Genomic DNA, 18,833 nt, shown 5'->3' on the forward strand with positions numbered 1-18,833 from the left:
ACACAGACACACACACACACACACACAGATCTTAGTCTCGATGGTGGATGCTTATTGTATTTCCAGAGTGTGTGCGTGTGTGTGTGTGTGTTTGTGTGTCTGTTTGGTCGTCTCTGCGCGTGTACATGTTTGAACAGTTCTCTCCAGATTGTAACTCCTTGTCTTCAATGCATTCGCCACAGGGGTGGAGAGCGATGGGTCTGGGGAATCAATGGGGGAGAGGGCAGGGGGGGAGGGGGGAGGAGGGAGTGACGCCAGTCCCTCGTCTCTCCTCCTCCAGCCATCTGCTGGCAGCCGTGCGGCCGACGGGAAACCACAGACAAGTCAGACCACACTGCAGCTCCTGGCCTCCTCTCGCCTCACCTCTCCAACTCTTTAAAGGGATACCGCCGGTTTACACAACGGTGATTGTTATTAATTATGCAGCAAGCATGCTTCAGAGAGCCACTTGGCCGTGTAGCCATGTACTGCTGAAAACTCAGTTGAGTGAATTGGATTATGCAACGTGGCAACCATTTCTTGCCCGGTCTTTGTCCCTCACTTGTTTGCCTGGCATCCGGAGTGTGTTTGCACATCCACATGGGCATGACAGAGCTGATTCAAACCCAGACTGAACCCTGTGGCGCACACGCACACAGACCCCCCCCCCCCCCCATCCTCCCGTTGTGTTCTGAAGCCCTCCGCGAGCTCCCCTCGTCCTGCTCTCTCCCGGCTCTGTGATCTCTCCCGGGAGGGGCTCTGGATGGGTGACCGCTGATCAAAGCCCTAGCTTTATATCCCTAGCTTTGCCGTGCTTTCTGCACATTACGCTATCTACCGGCTCACGCTGCGGTACGTGCGCACACCGATCTTTCACCAGCCGTGCGTTTGATGATGAAATCCAGAGCAATTGAATTTGTACGCGGAAACGACAATGAGCCAAGATAGGGTTGGTACTCCAACCGGCAACCTTTGACGAATGAAGGAATTGTTTGACGCCAGAGACTATTGTTTTGCTTATAGGTCGTTCTCCGCAGGACTTGTTGCCGCCTGTTGTTGTGAGATCCGCAAAGGGACAAGAGACGGCCCTCTCTTGTCTGGGCCGTCATTCCACTCAGACAAGCTCTTTTCTGCCAAGGCTCGTTCGTCGCAGCCAGGACGGTGACAGAAATGGACATTTCAATACAGAAACCATAAATGAAAAAGGCGAGGAAATGTGATAGTGCAGATTACTAATAAGCAAACAGGGTTTTTTTTCTTTCTCCTCCCCCCCCCCCTCCCCTGTCTCTCCGCTCGCTATCCGAACGATCACGTTCCCTTGCATGAGCTAACTCCCTAATTAACCTCTGAGTTCCCCGATGCTGCATCATGCGACGCTCGCTCGCCCACTCTCCTTGCCCACCGTCCCCCGCTCCCAGGCCCCCCAGCCGTGGGGCCCTTCTGCCACCTAGAGGCACGGAAGGTGTACTGCCCCCCCGAAAACCCTCTCTTTATCGGAAAGCTTCATCTCCTCTGTCCTCTAGAGCTCCACACACTGTTTCAGGGTTCAACTGAGCTGGCTGATGTTATCAGCGGGGCTTCCTCCACGCATACAGTAGATATCTGGCTTGGTCCGTGTACGTCTCTGAGAAGATAAATTGTGATTCCCAAATTTTTGCTGATGCATCGTGCTTTATTAGCCTCGACCATATCTGCTTGGATTCAACAGTAGGTGAAAAAATGTGGATTACATCGGAGCGTCAGTTCAACAAGTATGCCAGGATCTCTTGGGCTTTTGTGAGTGAAGCTAGGTGGTCCCAAGCTAGTTGTAATACAGTCTGAACGGAAGGACTTTTATCAGGGAAGTGTGATGTAAAATACTGTAATTACACATCATGTGGGTGTAATTAGATGCTTCTTAATGAACAGAGTTTTAAATGAGATGTTGCATGTGTGAGAGAGAGAGAGAGACGTAGAGAGGAGAGAGAGAGACAGGGAAGGAGGGAAAGAGAGAGACATAGAGAAGAAGGCAGAGAGAGAGACCCAAAGACAGAAAGAGACAGTCATAAAGTGAGAGAGAAACAAAGAGAGATTTAGAGACCCAGAGATAGAAAGAGAAAGAAAGAGAGGGAAAAAGAGAGGGGGGATAGGACAGTGAAAAAAAGGGAGGGGAGAGAATGAGAAAGATTGAGTGAGAGAGAGAGAGAGAGAGAGAGAGAGAGAGAGAGAGAGAGAGAGAGAGAGAGAGAGAGAGAGAGAGAGAGAGAGAGAGAAATCAAGAAATGTGGAAATCACAAATTCCCATCATGCCGGTGTAATAGGACAGAAGCAGGATAGAAAATAAGAAACATTCGACTTTCCCACAAGGTTTAGACGCAACCCTTCCTCCTCAACAAAGCACGGGGCAACACGAGTGAAAAGAAAAACAGCACATGGTCTGAGACACGGTAGCTTTTAGCATGCCTTCAATCCAATTCAAACGTCTTCAACAGCTTCTTCACCCAAGCTTGATACACCCCTGACAGGGGAGTTGCTGTGCAGCCAGCAACAGACTGACCACCTGTTGTCCAGCAACTGTTAAACTGTGAGGGGAGAGAGAGCGATGGAAACCATGCTGGAGGCTTCCCTTGAACAGATGCGAGTCTGAATACATTTCCTGCTATGTCGAAAAAAAACAGGTTCAAATGGCTGCCATTCTTCTTTGAGAGACCCTGCAGAGATCACATGGAAGTGCGCCTGACCGGCAACCGAGTTCTACACGGCAGGCTGCTCCTCTCTCTCCTCCTCCTCCTGCTCCAATCTCCTCCCTCGCTTTTCCTCTCCATCAAAGCAGAAGGATGTGGCCTGCAGTGGATGTGCATGCTCTTCACCTCCCCCTGACTGGCTTCCTGGTTCTACACGGCAGACGGCAAAGCTCCTCTCTCCTCATCCTCTCTCCTCCTCTCTGCTCCTCCTCCTCCTCCTCCTCTCTCCTCCTCCTTCTACTCCTCCTCCTCTCTCCTCTCCTCTCTCCTCACTTGCTCTTCCTCTCCATTAAAGCCGAAGGATGTGTCCTGCAATGGACTCACACGCTCCCCCCCCCCCCCCCCCGTCCTTCCGTCCGTTGCGATCGCTCGCATCCCGCTCTGATTGACATCCGATCGACCGTGGCGCGTGCCACATTCGTCGGACGGCCTGCACGTCGCACGGCTCGGTTCAGTTCTCTCTCAGGAAGTGACAACTCGAAATCCACTCGAATGGAGGGTGTCAAGGGGAAACCACTTGTCCCCCTTTGAAACACTGTCTCACCTTAATGTCTCAATGGCGCTCACACGGACGAAGGGCCAAATTCTCGACGTGGCCATGCACGCGGAGATCCAGCCGCGCCGATTTCGAGAGCCCTTCAACAGCAGTTAAACAGAGACTCTTATGCTCCTAACATTTGAGCTCGGCAGAGTTCATATTCAGCCCAAGGTTATGCTGAGTCACGCTGCATTTGTGGAGAGTGTTTTCAAATGTGGAATGTTGCTCTTTTCACCAGAAGACCAGAGCCAGGCGTGTGCTTTGACCACAGCCTGGTCCACTCACCATCCTCCAAGGCCTTCCTCCGGTCTTCATGAGAACATTGTTAGCCGAAGCCCGTTAGACAGGCCACAGTGCCCCCTGTTGTCCGGTGATGGAATTGCCTGCTTCTTTCTGCCTGAAGGCAGTCTGGCTTACTAAACCCCCTCCCAGAGTCCCTAAAGTATGTTTACAAATTGACTTCTCCAAGTGGGCATGACTGGGTTGTGGGTTGAGATAGCTGATGTAAACCCAGACACAGCCCCGATCCATCATCAACACCGGCCTTTCTCACAGACGGCTTGGTGTGACAGCTTTTTTTCACCCTCTATCGAGAGGAAAACTCAGCCAGCCTGGTTAACTCTGATTACGTAAAAGAGGTTAGACGTTACACAGATCTTTTTCTTCACTCGTCTGCCCATCGGGCTCTCCCAAACAGGGCTGTGCTTTCCGTCTTGTCCCACTGTTCGCTCTCCCCTCACGGGCAGCGCCCGGCACTTGAATGCTACCCGATGCTGTCCCGGCACCCAGTAAAAAGGGGGGGAAGAGGTGGCAGGTGGGAGGCGTAGGGTTTATTTCAGGTCTGTTCACGGAAGATGTGGTGCAGTGCCGCAACTTGGATCCAAAAGGCGGGTGGGGGGGGGAGGGCGAGGTAGGTGTGTGTGTGTGTGTGGGGGGAGTTGCGGCGGACTGTTGCTAGGAAACACTTGTGGCATCTCTCCTCTTTCTCTCCTTCTCTCTCTCTCCTCCTCTCTTCTTCCGCTCTCCCTCTCTCTCTCTTGAAAATGCCAGAGCAAACGGAGAGAGGAGCCCGAGTGAAATGTCACTCAGAGCCTCGGAGGAGTTTGATGAATGTTCCTATTTAAGCACCAATGTTTATCAAAGGCCACTTCTGAGTCAATACACCCTTTCGCTGCCAAGCGCGCCGCGCCGACTGAGGCGGATGACGGATGGCTCTTCAGATTTCCATCATGTCACGTCCCACTTCCCATTTCCCCCGTTCCCTTCCCCACTCCTCCCTCCCTCCGTCTCTCCTTCTCCTCGTTCCCGGCCATATGGTCCATCAGCCTAATCCACGGCCGAGGTATCTGATTATTGAAGTCGCTCGGCTGAAAAGGCTCAATTCTCTGGCTGCCACCGAACCCCTTTCTCCCCTGCGTTAGGATTCCGTGCACGCACACGTGCACACCCTCTCTCTCTCACACGTACACCACTCAATGACACCAGCTCGGCTCGAACTCTCTGGTCACTTGAAGGGCAGTGGCTATCGTACAGTGACAAGGGACAAACTGCCCGGCCAGAGCTGATAGGCCTGGTGGCTGACCAGTGAGCCAGGCAACACGGGTCATCTCTATCGCACAGAACAAGCACGTGCCTGCAGCTGAACGCTTGAGATTAGAGTGGGGCTTATATTCCTCGTATTGATTGACTGGAGCGGCATTGTGTGACGCTTCAGGCTAATCATGGCATGAGAGATGCCGCACTGATGCAGACTACAGTGAGCTTGAAGATAATGGATTTTTGTATCTTGTTAAGGAGGAGTTGTGATAGGGGGCAGGCGACGGCCGGAGGCACTCGCAAGAGGAACCCCCATGCTGCAAGACACAAACGTCGGCAGCATGCGTGCAAAACAAGCGCACACGACACGTCTCACCGAGAGACAACCTCACGTTTGGCACGACGCTATATCCCTCTCACGACAGAGAAACGTGAAGACGATTCGGTAACAATGGTCCGTTGTTAATGAGTAGCTGTGCAGGAAGTAATAGGTTGTTCTACATTAAAACTGAATTTAATACTATTAACTAATATGGAACCAAGATTAACTAAGCAGTAAGTAAGAGAGAATTTAGTACAAAGGTAGTTCCTTGGTAGGTATTTGATTATTACTAAATAAATATATCCTCATTGAGAACTACTTGTGAACTATGACCAAATAAGAAAGAATAACCAATGAATTACTAATCACAAAAGTAACGTCTAAAAAGTGAACAATTGTGTTGTTTTACTCTTAACATGGTCATAACATTTCAGAAGCTTGTGCCTGAAAAGAGTTCTTTGTGGAAACCAGTTTATGATTAACGTTACAACACGGCCCTGTATTATTATGGGACACTTCTCCCCAATATTTGATCATAGGGGCCTACTGTATGATTATGGGATACGTCCTCCCCAATATTTGATCATACTGTATGATTATGCGGGCATTTTCGATGTGTCTGCTATTTGGTCTTTCTCCAGCTCAGAAAATATCAAATCACGGCCGGTCCATGTCATGTTTTCCATAAACCTATACTGGTGCAACGTCAATGAGTGAGTTAGGAGCTCATGTAATAAAAAAAAAAATGTATCCAATCACTGCAGTTGTTTTATGTTGTAGATCTTGTGAAGTGACATGTTAGTGAGGTGTTAACATGTTTTTCACTTTGAAATAATGGTCCAGATTACAGTTACTGTGGGATGACAAGGTAACTCTTGAGTAATTAGTGAGGAGTTAACGTGTGTCACTTTAAAATAATGGTCCACATCACAAGTAGTTCCTGCAGGATGACAATGTAACATTTATTAACAACTAATTTAATGACGCATTAGTGTCACCCGAATAGATAGTGGTTCAACTCATTTCCAGTTGGGACCCTCTCGACAGAAGCAGTATGGCTGTTAGCTGTAGTAGCAGCAGCAGTTTCCCGCAAGGCCAGGTCCCACATTAAATGTGTCACTTCAGGCCAGACTAAGACCAAGGGATACGTTTTTCAAGGGCCAATATCAATATTGACTGGGGCGGAACGTCTTGTGGCCCGATGAGTGGCGCAGTGGGCTGACCTGCTTTTCCAACAGTCTCCTCTTTGTGTGACTCTCCCTTCGCACTGCGCCTCCTCCACTCTGCTCGACTGGTACGTATCAATGCACTCCTTTTACTACCAATACCAAAGCCTTGTGTTTTAACTCTGACAATCCACGTAGACGTGTATCCATTCTAGAGAGGCTTCATTCTGTATCTCGCAAACAAAACTGTATGCCTGCTTTTGTTCCTGGTCTTACATTTACATTTAAACATTTAGCAGACGCTCTTATCCAGAGCGACTTACAGTAAGTACAGGGACATTCCCCCCGAGGCAAGTAGGGTGAAGTGCCTTGCCCAAGGACACAACTTACCTGGTCTTTCCTGCAGGTGTTGGAGGTGTTGGAGTACCACTCTGCCGGCATGCGGTTGACACCCTCCCTTCTTTCAGTTCTTCTTGCTTGCTGTAAGTATCTTAGAAACGGGCTTCTTAATTGGCCCCTGATTCTCCATTCTGTCGAGTGCTGGGTCTAGACGGAGTCCCGGACTTCTGGCATTCCGAAGATCACTGCATCCCTCATGAGGATTACTCATAAAAAATGCAATCAAAACTTGACTTAATATGTCTCATAGAACCCACATCTGTTCAAATGTATTTGTATGACTCAGCTCAATCACAAAATATATAGGAAAGGACAGGAATCTACTATGCCTGCCCCAAACTATCACTCAAGAATTGTATAACATTATTAACAGCTTGTAAGTGCATGTAAACTGAACCCTGAGGGGCTGGGGCTTATTGGGGGAATTACTGCATGGGTACTTAAAGCATGATTGAGTGTTTCATGCAACATTAGATTAATTGCATCTAACCCAGGGCACTTCCAGACAGAGCAAGAAAAGCTTGTGGAAGACTGACGGGGAAATTGTCTGAGCGTAGTCTTATTAGAAAGCGGAAAAGTGTGCGAGAGATAAGGTCACAAAAGGGATGCTACGCGCCTTGAAGTGTGGTCTATATACTAACCCTATATACCAGAATCTGGCAGTTTTTCATCCCTGGGGGGGGGGGGGGGGGGACAAAGACAACAGGAATAAGCAACGGTCCAAATCCAAGCCCGCCCAGGCTGCGTTGTGCTGTGCTGAGAAAAAGCCACTTGAGCAGAATCCCATTTCAAAGCCCACCCTCGCTGGAGCAACTCGCTGTAACCATGGCATTGCTCTTGGCAGGGGAAAATTGTGTTTCAGCACAGTCCATTTAGGCCTTCCAGTGATAAGCAGCTCATTTCAATTAGAAGGCCGGCCTACGTGCTCAGGTGCCAAGCACAGTGATTGCAATATTCATTGTGGCGCTGAGGGTAGCAGGTCTTAATGAAGATCAAACACTAATGTTTGGTCCTGGCTGGGATTAAAACGCCATGCGTCAGCAAACACATCCCCCCCCCCCCCCCCCAACATGAGCTCTGATCCCCTGCCTTTGAGGCTGCAGATCATCTGGAAAAATCCTCCCTGAGATTTTAGCTCCAAGTCATGATCCAAAATTCCGTTTTATTCGTCGGGGGTAGAGAGGGGGAGGCGGGGGGGCGGGGCGGGCGGATTCAGAGCATGTTTCCAAAATGGGCCAACTTGATCCCTCTCTCCGTCTCTCTCTTCGCCCTGTTGGGTCTGTCTCTTTGTGTCGCAAGTCCTGCTTTCCGGGCTTGCTCTGGAAAGGGAAGAGAAAAGGGCCGTCTCTGTGAGGAGGGAAAAGAAAGCTGGAGGTGGGGAGGAGGTGGGGAGGAATCGGACGGCAGGAAACGGCAAGAGGAGCAAAACGTTGAGCCTAAAGCCAAAGCCCAAAGGGGGCGGGCAGAGTCCGAAACGTGGCGAGGGGCCACGGAATGACCTCGGCTGCGCCGACATGGGGGGCATTTGCCAGCCCAGCAGATATATCTGCCAAGGACACGACGTCAAAAACAAGTGTGCCGGGGCAAAGACACGTCAGTGCTGCATGCCAGGTGATCGGACACACGCACGCACAGACACACACCACAGATCTTAATGTTGTGCGGGGGTAGTCATGTCCTCTGGCATGTTCTGAAGGTTCGGGAGGGTGGAGTGTCCTGTGTGCGGGACACCATAACAACAGAGTGAGGGCGTGTGATGTGTTCGGCTGTGGGGCCTTCAACTCAAACAGGTACTTCACCTCAGACTGAGTCATCCACAAAATAACTTTTTACATACATACTTTTGAAGGCATTTCTGTTTGCTAGTGGTAGTTGCAATTACAGAGAGACAGGAAATGTAGGGGTGAATGGAGGGGAAGACAGGCAGGAAATGACTCAGGCCGGATTCAAACCCCGCCCCTTTTTGAGACCACACGGTCTTCTACTCCGTGAGCCCCAGAATGACCTTTGAACACAAGTCACTCTCCACTTTTTGGGGGACATCGACAGTACCAAACAGATCATCTATCTCAGAAGAGGTTGACCAAGTGGGGGTTAAAAATGGCGTCCTCCCTCTCTACCCTCTCTACCCCTCACCCCTGACAGAGGCCACGGTCTCCACAAGGCTGTGGACGTGGTGTGCGAGGACTACGGCATCATCAACGCTCCGTTCTCCGGCACGCTGGGGGGGCTGGTGGGCCGGGCCGGGCCCGACGGAATGCAGTACGACGGGGTCAAACTCCTCAACTCGGGTGAGCACCTCGACCACTCGTCCAGCACTTCCAATCGACCTCTCTAAGGAGCTCAACCAAGCGTGCTGCAGTAGAAATATCTTCGTGGGGAAGTAAACAAGCCCCATTCTTGCTTACAAAAACGATTTTCTCCAGTCATCTTCCATATAGGATCCTCCCGAGACAGTTCCTACAAACAGTGCAACTCTTTATTCCTAATCCGTAGCTCTGAGGAAGAAATGTGCTTCTTTCTAACCCTCGCAACTTCTCGTAGCCGCTGTTAGCATTGTGGCAGGGCTGGAATGGAAACGCAGGGCAGGGGTGAGCCTGGGGGCTCATTATACAGGATCCACGGAGCGACTTGGAGGGATTAGCCAGGTTGGTGTAGAGAACGTGAGATCTAACTGAACTCTGGGTCCCCTTTGACACATGGACCTGCCTGCTTCTGAAAGCCCATCAAAGGAAGCTCACGTATAATGATCTTCCATAATGGCAGCCATTAGGGGCTAGGCCATGCATCTACATTAGCCTTCGTCCGGGAGTGCGTAGGTGTGTCCCTGGGTGTGAACACGTGTGTGGGTTTGTGTGTGTGTGTGTGTGTGTGTGTGTGTGTGTACTTGTGTGTGTGTGTGTGTGTGTGTGTGTGTGTGTGTGTGTGTGTGTGTGTGTGCGTGTGTGTGTGTGTGTGTGCTTGTGTGCCCAGTGCATCCTGCCTTGATGAGCTCCATGCTGAGATGAGTAAACAACATCTTTCTCGCTACCTCTAATTGAACTGCATTATGTTCCATCAGAGTCTTTCATCTCGGTGCAACTGAAGCTTGATTATGCATCAGAGACACCACACACACGCCCGCTGACTGGAGAACAGTGATAAAGGACAGAGTCATAAAAAGATTTGCAGGGGCTTTTTGTTGTATACAAGCTATTATATTTTCAGCTGGAACTCAACTTGGCACATTTTTTGTTGACGTTTTTTCCAGGAGTGGTTAGAGTGAGAGGGCCATCCACGCGTTTACTCTGCTGTCAGCACTTCAAAAAACAAGCCCTTTTGCATCTGGGGTCCAAACAAATGAGTAAAAGCCTAAAGCACGGTGCGCTCGCTACCTTCTTGAACGCACACTGTAGTCAGTGGATGAAAGTGTTCATTGAGTGTTGGGCATCACCTGTAACCTGATCTCTTCCGTATACCCCTACAGTGTTTTTAAACAGCGTTTAAACCCTTGAACAGAAAAATACTCCAAAACCCCATTTGAGCACTGCATGTTAAAACCATATTACCCAGAATTTAAACTGACATCAAATACAGGTCTCTCTTTTTTTAGTGTTTTTTGTAATAAAAAAAAGAAATGTATATATATGTATGTATGTGTATATATATATATATATATATATATATATATGTATGTATGTATATATAGAATACAAATTCATTTTTTATTGTATTTTATTCAGGTCATAATATGTATCTGTGTCCTGTGTTTGGCTTGCAGAGCATTGTGTGATGCTTTTCAACATGCGTCCGTACCGCTCCATGGGGCCAGTCAGGCAGGGGGAGGCCCTGGGCTACCTGCTGCCTCTGCAGGAGCGCTTCTCTGGCATCACCTCCCACATGCAGCTGCAGATGTGTGACCAGTCCGACGCCACACCCTTCATTTGACCTCTCCCATTTCACCTTCACTGTCACCTCTTGCCTTACAGGTCTTCCTGGACTTTTATATCAGTGAACCCTCTCCGTTGTCTGGCCCTTTGCCCTTTCAGTCTGACCTCTTAGCTTTGGTCTAACGCCTCGCCTTTTGTGTAACTCCAGAGCTTCTGAGCAAAGCGTCGCAGAAACTGAAACATATGCAATTTCCCTTTTTGCTCAGCAGAGGGCAATACCAATTAAGCATCTGATGATGTGCATTGCATATAATATACCACAAGATGGTGCTATTGTACTTTGTGCTGTGTAACCACCTTATTTTTAAAGTTCTATTATAAAGTGCATGTTATAAGGTTTACCTGAGTTGATTTTGAACTCATGAACTGGTGATAAAATGCAGACCTCCTGTTTTAAATGTTTCTTTTTTTTACATGAAATATTATCATAACATATTGTGTTTTTTGTAATTTAAATGACCGGTTTCATGCAAGCATTAGACACAAAGATAGTGATGCTGATTGGTCCATCATTCTTACAAAGTAATGGTTTGCATGAGCTTTAAACACTCCCTGCTCGTGAATACTAACAACCCCATTAGTTGTTTGTCTACACCTTGTGATAACACACTGTGTTATGTTTAAGCATAGGCTACATCTGTGTGATTTGAAGGGATTCACATGTGGAATTCAAGTCCCACCGTGATTGTTTTATACTTTGTCCTGTCGCTGTTTTTAATTTAAGGCAAGATGTTGCCAGCTTTTGAAATTATTTTAGGTGATATGTAAGGGATTTGTTCTTGAAAGAATTATAAAATTGGATTCTACTCTGGCAATGTATTTGTATTGTTCACACACAGGATCATTAATAAATCAAGGACTACTTTGCTGAGTGATACAAGGCCACTACTTTGATGAGTCAGAGGGCTGGTCTTTAGCAGCAACCCAGTCATTAAACCGGAGTTGGTGAGCTAGGATAGGCTGGGAGTTTGGTCGAGACCTACAACGAGACGGGACGAAACGGTGAAGGGCAAGAAAGCTTAAAGAACCGACTGAATGTGGTACAGGAAGTCTGACGTGGACCATTTATGACAAATCTCGATTGTTACATTCAGCTATAACGGATCCGACCGGCACGAATGACAGAGGTTTGGTGCATAAACTTTGTCATTCGCGTTTGATCGCTAAATACCGGACTACTGTTTTTAGAGGCACAGAGAAAAGGAGATCATGCCAAGGCGGACCGTGCACGAAGTAACAGTTCAAGATGTCCAGAAAAGGAGAAATCCGAATAAACACTATGTAAGTCAACAAGTTGCGTCCCCTTTTTTAACCACACGGAATCTTATGGTACCAGACGCTCCCGCTTTATCGAAGTTTTTAAATGCTTACACGTTCTCTACAGAGGAAAAGTAAAAACAAAGGGAGTATCAAGTTACATCTTACCCAAATAGTCGATGCAAGAGTAGTATCATATTATCTTTGTTGTAATCCATGTTAAGAAAAGTGAAGCTGATCGTAGTTTAAGCCTTTTGTTTTAAAGGTGTGGGGTTTGTTGATTTGATTTAATCCAGATGTTTTTTTGTTGGCTTGCATGTCAACATCTGGAAATAAAGAGACAGGCGAAGCAGCGTGTCCTTTGTAGCCTATTTAAATATATATGTATTTTGTAAACCCTTTCCTTTATCTTTCTACTAGACAGCGGTGCAATATGCACATTCAGTTGCTTTTGTGTAATATGCTATTGTAATAACGTGATAATATTAAGATGTTTCCGCTCCTGTTCCAGAGTTATGTCGACCCCTGTTGTTGTTCAGACTGGGAAACCCTGATTGTAAGGCCTTCAGGCTCCCATTAAAAACAACTAGAAACCAGACAGGGCTCTGAAGCATACAGCCTTAGGAAGCATGCTACTTTCCTATTCACCCATCTACTCAGAAGGTCACTGGTTAGTACTGTGTACATAGAGCCTTGGTGGAATGTTTGAACAGGGAATGTCCGATATAACTTACTGTCTGGCCCAGTCTGTGGTCTTGAATACTAACATATTCTTTCACCAAAGCTTAATTTGAAAAAGCTCACTTCACGTGGGACAGAAAGGTTGGAAAGCAGCTTTGGCAATAAAGCTGGGAGCCAGTGCATCCTCCTAATGTTGTTTCCATTACTATCATCCTCTATCAACTCAGGGGCCCTAAATGAAATATTGTGTGGTGGTATTTGGGAGTCAGGGGAAATGGGGGTGGTGGGGAGGGGGGGCTTTCAGAGGTGCAGATACTTTAATTTGCTCATTATTTATTTACTTAGTGCAACATTTTACGTTTTTCATGACTGGTAAATGTCAACTGGCAAGACCCCATGAACGTTGCGGCGGCGGCTGGTGCCTGGCCGGGCTGTGCCCCCGCCATGCGGCGACGAGGAGGAGGGGTGGACGTCCAGCGGCCGTCGTACCGCGAGCATCGCCAAAGAACCGAACGTTGGTTCCTGAGGTCCCGTGTTTTCTCCATCTGCCTCTTAACGCTCGACCGGTTTCCTGGTCGCCTGCCCTCGGCTCCTCCGTGACGCGTTACGGACCGTCGGGGGCGCTCAGCTCCTCCAGGGCGGGGGGGGAGGGGGGTTGCGAGCTCAAACTCCTGCAGGGACCACACACCTCGTGTTGTTGACAAGCTGCTCCTGAACGGTGCGGATGCCCAAATAGCCAGACGTGAAATTGTTTCGAATACCGTGAACTTGTAATATCCCGAGACGCACAGTGTGTTCATGCTGGTGACGGTGGTGGGCGGCGCTGTGGTCGCTACAGGGAGCCGTGGTAGAACAGTCCCCCAGGGGAAGGGCCTGGGAGGCAGGCCAACAGAAGCCTTCAGCCAGACCCTGCCACCGTGGAGGTTCCAATCACCTCCCAGCTTCTCTTTCTTTCTTTCTTTCTTCCTTCTTTCAAAAGTCTTTCTTTCAAAAGTCTGCATTTGTTGCGCTTGGTTACCAGCCAACAGGCCATGATTAGTCGACTTGACAACTGAATGGAGTTGGTAGTAACGAGAAATGCGGCGGCGGCACCAGATGGTATACCTCACGAGTGACATTGCCCTTTAAAATGACAATAGTGGTCGGCTGGTGTAGGAAGTGAGATCATGTACCAGGATGTCCATCCTGTGTCTGGAGATGGAAATGATGACATCGGCAACTCGTTTCATCACCCTTTATGTGGGGACCTGTGGTTTTCACAGATGGTGTGATCACCATCACCCCTGAGTGAGTCACATGATCTATGATCGTGGAATATATACTCAGCCTCCATTGTCCAAAGCATGATGAGGATGTCCTGAATTAGAAGACTAGTAGAAAGAAATAGTACCTCCTACCAGGACAGTTCCCAGAAATGATGAGCCCCATAAAAAGGTATCCGAGTGGGCCCTGTTAAATACAAATTGACCAGTGGCGGCCATGTCAGGCCTGTTCTTCCAGATTGTTCCGGACCCCCCCAAGCCTGGAATTGTTTCCCTTTTTCCCTCTCCACTTTGTGACACTCTTACACATCAGCGCTTTGTGTTTCATTGATCCAGACATCTTGTTACAGCCTTGCCTCTTTGTCCCTTTCAGGTTTACATCATCAAAGTGTGCTGGAGCGATGGCAGTACTGAGGTCATCTTCCGGCGCTACAGCAAGTTCTTCGACCTCCAGGTAAGAGGGAGAGGGAGCAGGGCAGAAACTGGGGTACTTGTTGGATGCCAAACTATATTCAACGTGACGAGGTGTCTCTGCTCATTGTCAATTCTCATGAATTGGACTACTATAAATATAAAACAGTTTCCTCCCTGTGCCGACTGCAATGATATGACGAGGCCAGACAGGGATGTTTACTATAATGGACGTTTTACAAGAGCAAAGCTCCAAAACAGGGAGGGCACCATATCGGCCTGTTGGTCACAGGCCTGTTGCAGCAGTGTGACGTGGGTAATTGCACCGTGTGAGAAGGAGAGATGGAAAACGAGCGCAGCTTGGATTGCACAAATGACCACAGAAATGTGTGGTGGGTCTCGACGTCACGGTTTTGATACACTATGGAAGGGAGGCATACTAGATAGGTTTCAGTTCTTCCTTGGGTTATAGAGGCCCGTGTTAGATCAATCAGTGCTGACTATTCCATTGTACTTCCCTCCATCACCCTGATAGAAGCACACAGACACTGACAAGTGCACTCAAAAGTGTGGAATATACAGTAAACATATACTGAAACAATACTTTGCTTTGAAAATTCCCCCATATTCATCATAGTTCCCTACAAAACTCCCTCACATTGCTCTTTCCATGTACCTTCAAAGTTTTTGTGGAGACAGGGCAGATAAGGAGGACATTTCTGGGGGCCTTCAACTCTGCTGTTTTCCCGCTTGCTCTGCTGACAGTCTGTGGGTGGGTGTGCAGAGTGGCGAGGGAGATTCAGAGAAGCCTCATGGCAGATTGAGATTACACCAGATCTTATCAGCTCAGAGGATTGGCCGTGGTGTATGATACTGTCAGGGGGATGGGAGTCAGCCATGGGTTGTCTCTGACTGAGATAAAGGCTACACGTCGAGCGATAAACTGTGATAACACCTTAGAGTTATATGCAGTAGTTGTCACCAAGTTATATGCACTGTTGGGATGAGTGCATTCTACCACGCTGTAGTACTTAATTAAGAAATGAGACTGAAGCTGAGCGTCTCTGGATTGTAATGAAAAAGTTTGATTATTGCTTCCAAGTTTTGTGTGCTGTGTTTGTTTGCAATAAAAACACGAAGGAAGACAATAACTCACTGCAGCCAAAATGTAATTCATCCTCGCTAGTTGTATAGGAATAGTCAGTCAGTCGGTGATGATCTTCTGAGATGCCAACCCTGGACAGGAAATTGTGTTGAGGTGTCCTGGCGTTGTCACTCCCCCCCACCCCCTCCCACATCTCTCTATCCTTCTCATTCTCTGCCTCTCACATTCTTTGATCATCTACCGGTAGTATCATTAGTATCATTAACTATCCTCCACGAATGACCCGTGACCCCTCCCCCCCACAGCCCTAAAGGACTCACCTGATGGTGAAGTCTGAAAACCACTCGGTCCCACTAAAGCGACCACATCCAAACAATCACGCCGACAAGCTCCGCACGGTGTTTAGTTTATCCCTCCCCAATCACCTCCGCAGGCGTGTGGCGCTTTCAATTCCTTGACGCCGTGCCAGAAGGGTCACACGAGCTATGCAACGTGCAACACACGAGAGGGCGTTCAAGACGACACCTCTCGCGCCGCGGGACACTGCGGTTGCAGCAGGTCTAGGGTCATCTTCATCAGACACGCTAACTGTCATTGGCGGATGCCCGACCCGCATTGAAATGATGGAAATCCTCCTCATTAAAGTTGCCTTCTAAATTCAGTTTCCTTGCCACTACGTTCTCTTTCCATGCGGTCCACGTGTCCCGTTTGGCGTTATTCTCTCTCCCTTGAGTTCCGTTGCCCTAGCTACGTCTTTAACACACAGATCAACACACAGTTGTTGCAAGGATATAGTGGCCGACACCTTTCTACGTTCTCCTCGCCATCCTATATCTGTCGCATACTTTCCGCATGCAGTCGACAACACCATTCGAAAGTGGAAACAGCAAACTGCCTCGCAGAAATGTCAGAGTAGCCTGTTTTGTGAGAGCACACCAGCAGTATTAGCCCTCGATTCTCCAGTGCACAATAACCTGGGTCTCTGATGCAATAAACTTTGTCCCAAGCAAAAGGCCTATGTTAGGATCTGGTAGCAATTACAGATGGCATATGCTCTCATTTACGCAATGCTGAATCAAAAGATATCAACGTCCATAAACGGGCACTATATACGGTTGTGTGTGTTATAAATGTATTCTTAGGAGGTTTAGTGGCACTAAACTCTAGAAGGAAAATTGCGCAAGATTGGAGTGTGCGAGTGGATCGGTGAATCTTCATTTGTCCATCGCTGCCTTTCAGCTGCCTCATCCTTTCTGTTTATGACGGGCGGAGCTGGATGTGGTTTCGAAAGAAAAACTCCGACCCTTACTCTTCACCATGCCAGACTCGATAGGCAGGGGGGTTTTCTTACACCGTTTCATAATTCTTCCCGTTTTCTTCTTTGTTTTTTACGATGTTTTCTACGCTTTAAGGAATCAGCAGTTTGGGAGCCAGTGTGTTGCTGAGGCAGCACATAGCTGGGAGGGCAGACACAGTGACAGGAAACCGCGTGTCTCAACCCGGTCTCCTCCTGTTGTGTTGACGTTGCTTCACACACGTACAGCCCCTGCTCACAGCTCCACTTAAGAAACAAATAGTGGATGTTACCAGTCATTTCAGGGAACATGACTCATTGACTCCCCTAAACCGAAGCTTTTTTGCAAACATGCCGCTGAAGCACTCTGTCAGATCCAAAACAATTGTTGAAAACGCCAACCATTTAAGAGCTGGATATGGCATGTTTGTTTTTTAGGCACTGGACAGTTAAGGACAGGCCTACTGTTTGTGACACATACCTCCCAATATTTCCTCTGCCGTCTCTTACCTGCATTGCTGCTTGTTTCAGTAATGCAGCTCCTTGGTCACGGGGCCTGACGTGTGGCATGTCGCTGGAGAGGAGACATGGGAGTATGAGAGGAACGCTCTGCAAAGGGAACCGTGCAGGAATGTGCAGTCTGCCATTGACATTCTCGAAAGAGAAAAAAGAGAGTTTGTCGCCTTCCTCCCGCTCATTCGGATCCCTCAGTGAGAATGCCCCGTCTCCTCATGTCATCACCAGCCAGCCTGTGTTCCAAGGCCGTGCCGTGCAGTCACACAGGATATGAACGAGACAAATGACCCCGTGCAAATTATATTAGTCTCTCTGACCGAAAAGGAATCTGTCCGATCGACAACAACGTCTGACGGGAGACTGCTCCCTGGGACATTTTGTCCTGGAACTGATCGTGTCATGTGACGATGTCCACTGAGGAAGGCCTTGTCTGCTCCAGTGAGGTCAGACTCCATTCAGAACCCAGGCGCGGGCTCCGACCGTCTTTGGGAACCCCACGTCTGAATCATCTGGCGTCGACGGAGGGCTGGGAGAAGACAGACAGACAAATGTTTCTGCTCCCGTCAGATTCCTCTCCTCGTCCAGGCACCTCTGATTACAGGCCTGAGACGTGTTCCGTGGTTTCAGACTGATGGGGAAGCAGACGGGGAGAGACAGGGTGTGTCTGCTCAGAGTATGCTCACAATTACGGTGTGGCAGGGTATTTTCTTTCTCTATCGGTGTCTCTGATTTCTCCCTCTCTTTCTTTGTGTCTCTGTCTGTCTGTCTTTTTCTCTCTCTCACTCCTCTCACTTGCTTTCTGTGTGTATTCCAGCACTTACAGTCAAGCTGTCCTGTAAAAAGGAAACTGTGTTTTCAGCCAGACAGATGGGTTTCATGTGGGCTCAGAATTGAAATATGTCCAGTTTTTGTTTGACAGAAGGAGCGATTCTTATATTAGATATTGGATTCACCATCTTGTTATGTGCTTGACCACAGCACTAAACAACAAACCACTTATCTCCAGTTGTACAGTCATTCCAAGCAGAATCAGACTAAACCTAGCAAAAGTAAAGCATCTTGTGCCTCGTTGATGTCGATCCCTTGATCTGATTTGAGTGATTCTTATATTAGATATTGGATTCACCATCTTGTTATGTGCTTGACCACAGCACTAAACAACAAACCACTTATCTCCAGTTGTACAGTCATTCCAAGCAGAATCAGACTAAACCTGGCAAAAGTAAAGCATCTTGTGCCTCGTTGATGTCGATCCCTTGATCTGATTTGCCCAAAGCCTTTGTCAGTATCTAGTGTCCGAGTACTCCCATTCCCAATCCCTAATTCCCCATTCCCACTTCTCCAATTTCTCCTCTGCTGCTTCTGGCTTTACCAACGACACACTGTTAGTGTCTCTCTCTCTCTGACCATGTGTGCAGCGGGACGAGCAGATATCGCCTCATTTACGACAGCTGTGTGGAAAGGAATCTCTAGGACCGATCCAATATATACAATCGGATCATCCAGATACAGGGTCAAGTAACTCACCGTCCGGTCACAAAAGAAAACGTGAATTCACGAGAATTCCCTAACCGTGTCATAACTATTTGGGAGCCTTGAAACTAGGCGCCCCTTTACACAAGGCCCCTTCAGCGGGGGTCAAGGCCTCATGCCTCATAAGGGAGGTCTGTTTGACTGCTCTCAGCCCCCACCTCCACCCCCGCCCAGCCAAATCT

General features: G+C 48.3%; 2 protein-coding genes across 6 annotated transcripts in view; both read left to right on the top strand.

Annotated features, from left to right (window-relative positions):
• The first annotated feature begins 8,091 nt into the window (after positions 1-8,091).
• Positions 8,092-11,468, top strand: LOC146288284 (leukocyte cell-derived chemotaxin-2). The gene is made up of 4 exons (XM_084697729.1): positions 8,092-8,274; positions 8,360-8,453; positions 8,809-8,954; positions 10,424-11,468. Exons 1-4 carry the CDS (start codon positions 8,178-8,180, stop codon positions 10,588-10,590), a joined length of 504 nt encoding a protein of 167 aa, XP_084553855.1. The 5' UTR covers positions 8,092-8,177; the 3' UTR covers positions 10,591-11,468.
• Positions 11,469-11,555: 87 nt separating this feature from the next.
• The window catches only part of sh3pxd2b (SH3 and PX domains 2B), a 28,323-nt gene continuing 21,045 nt past the window's right edge, over positions 11,556-18,833 (top strand). For 3 of the 5 annotated variants that reach the window (XM_084697726.1, XM_084697728.1, XM_084697724.1), the window contains exons 1-2: positions 11,557-11,873; positions 14,166-14,246. In XM_084697726.1, the coding sequence (XP_084553852.1) occupies positions 11,802-11,873; positions 14,166-14,246 (153 nt within the window). In that variant the 5' untranslated portion in view covers positions 11,557-11,801. Of the gene's footprint in view, positions 11,874-14,165; positions 14,247-18,833 lie in introns of all 5 variants that reach the window. The other 2 variants (XM_084697723.1, XM_084697727.1) reach the window with 2 other exon arrangements.

This window comes from Hypomesus nipponensis, chromosome 5 (assembly GCF_054491055.1).
Source record: "Hypomesus nipponensis isolate SF chromosome 5, ASM5449105v1, whole genome shotgun sequence".
NCBI classification, from domain to species: Eukaryota; Metazoa; Chordata; class Actinopteri; order Osmeriformes; family Osmeridae; genus Hypomesus; species Hypomesus nipponensis.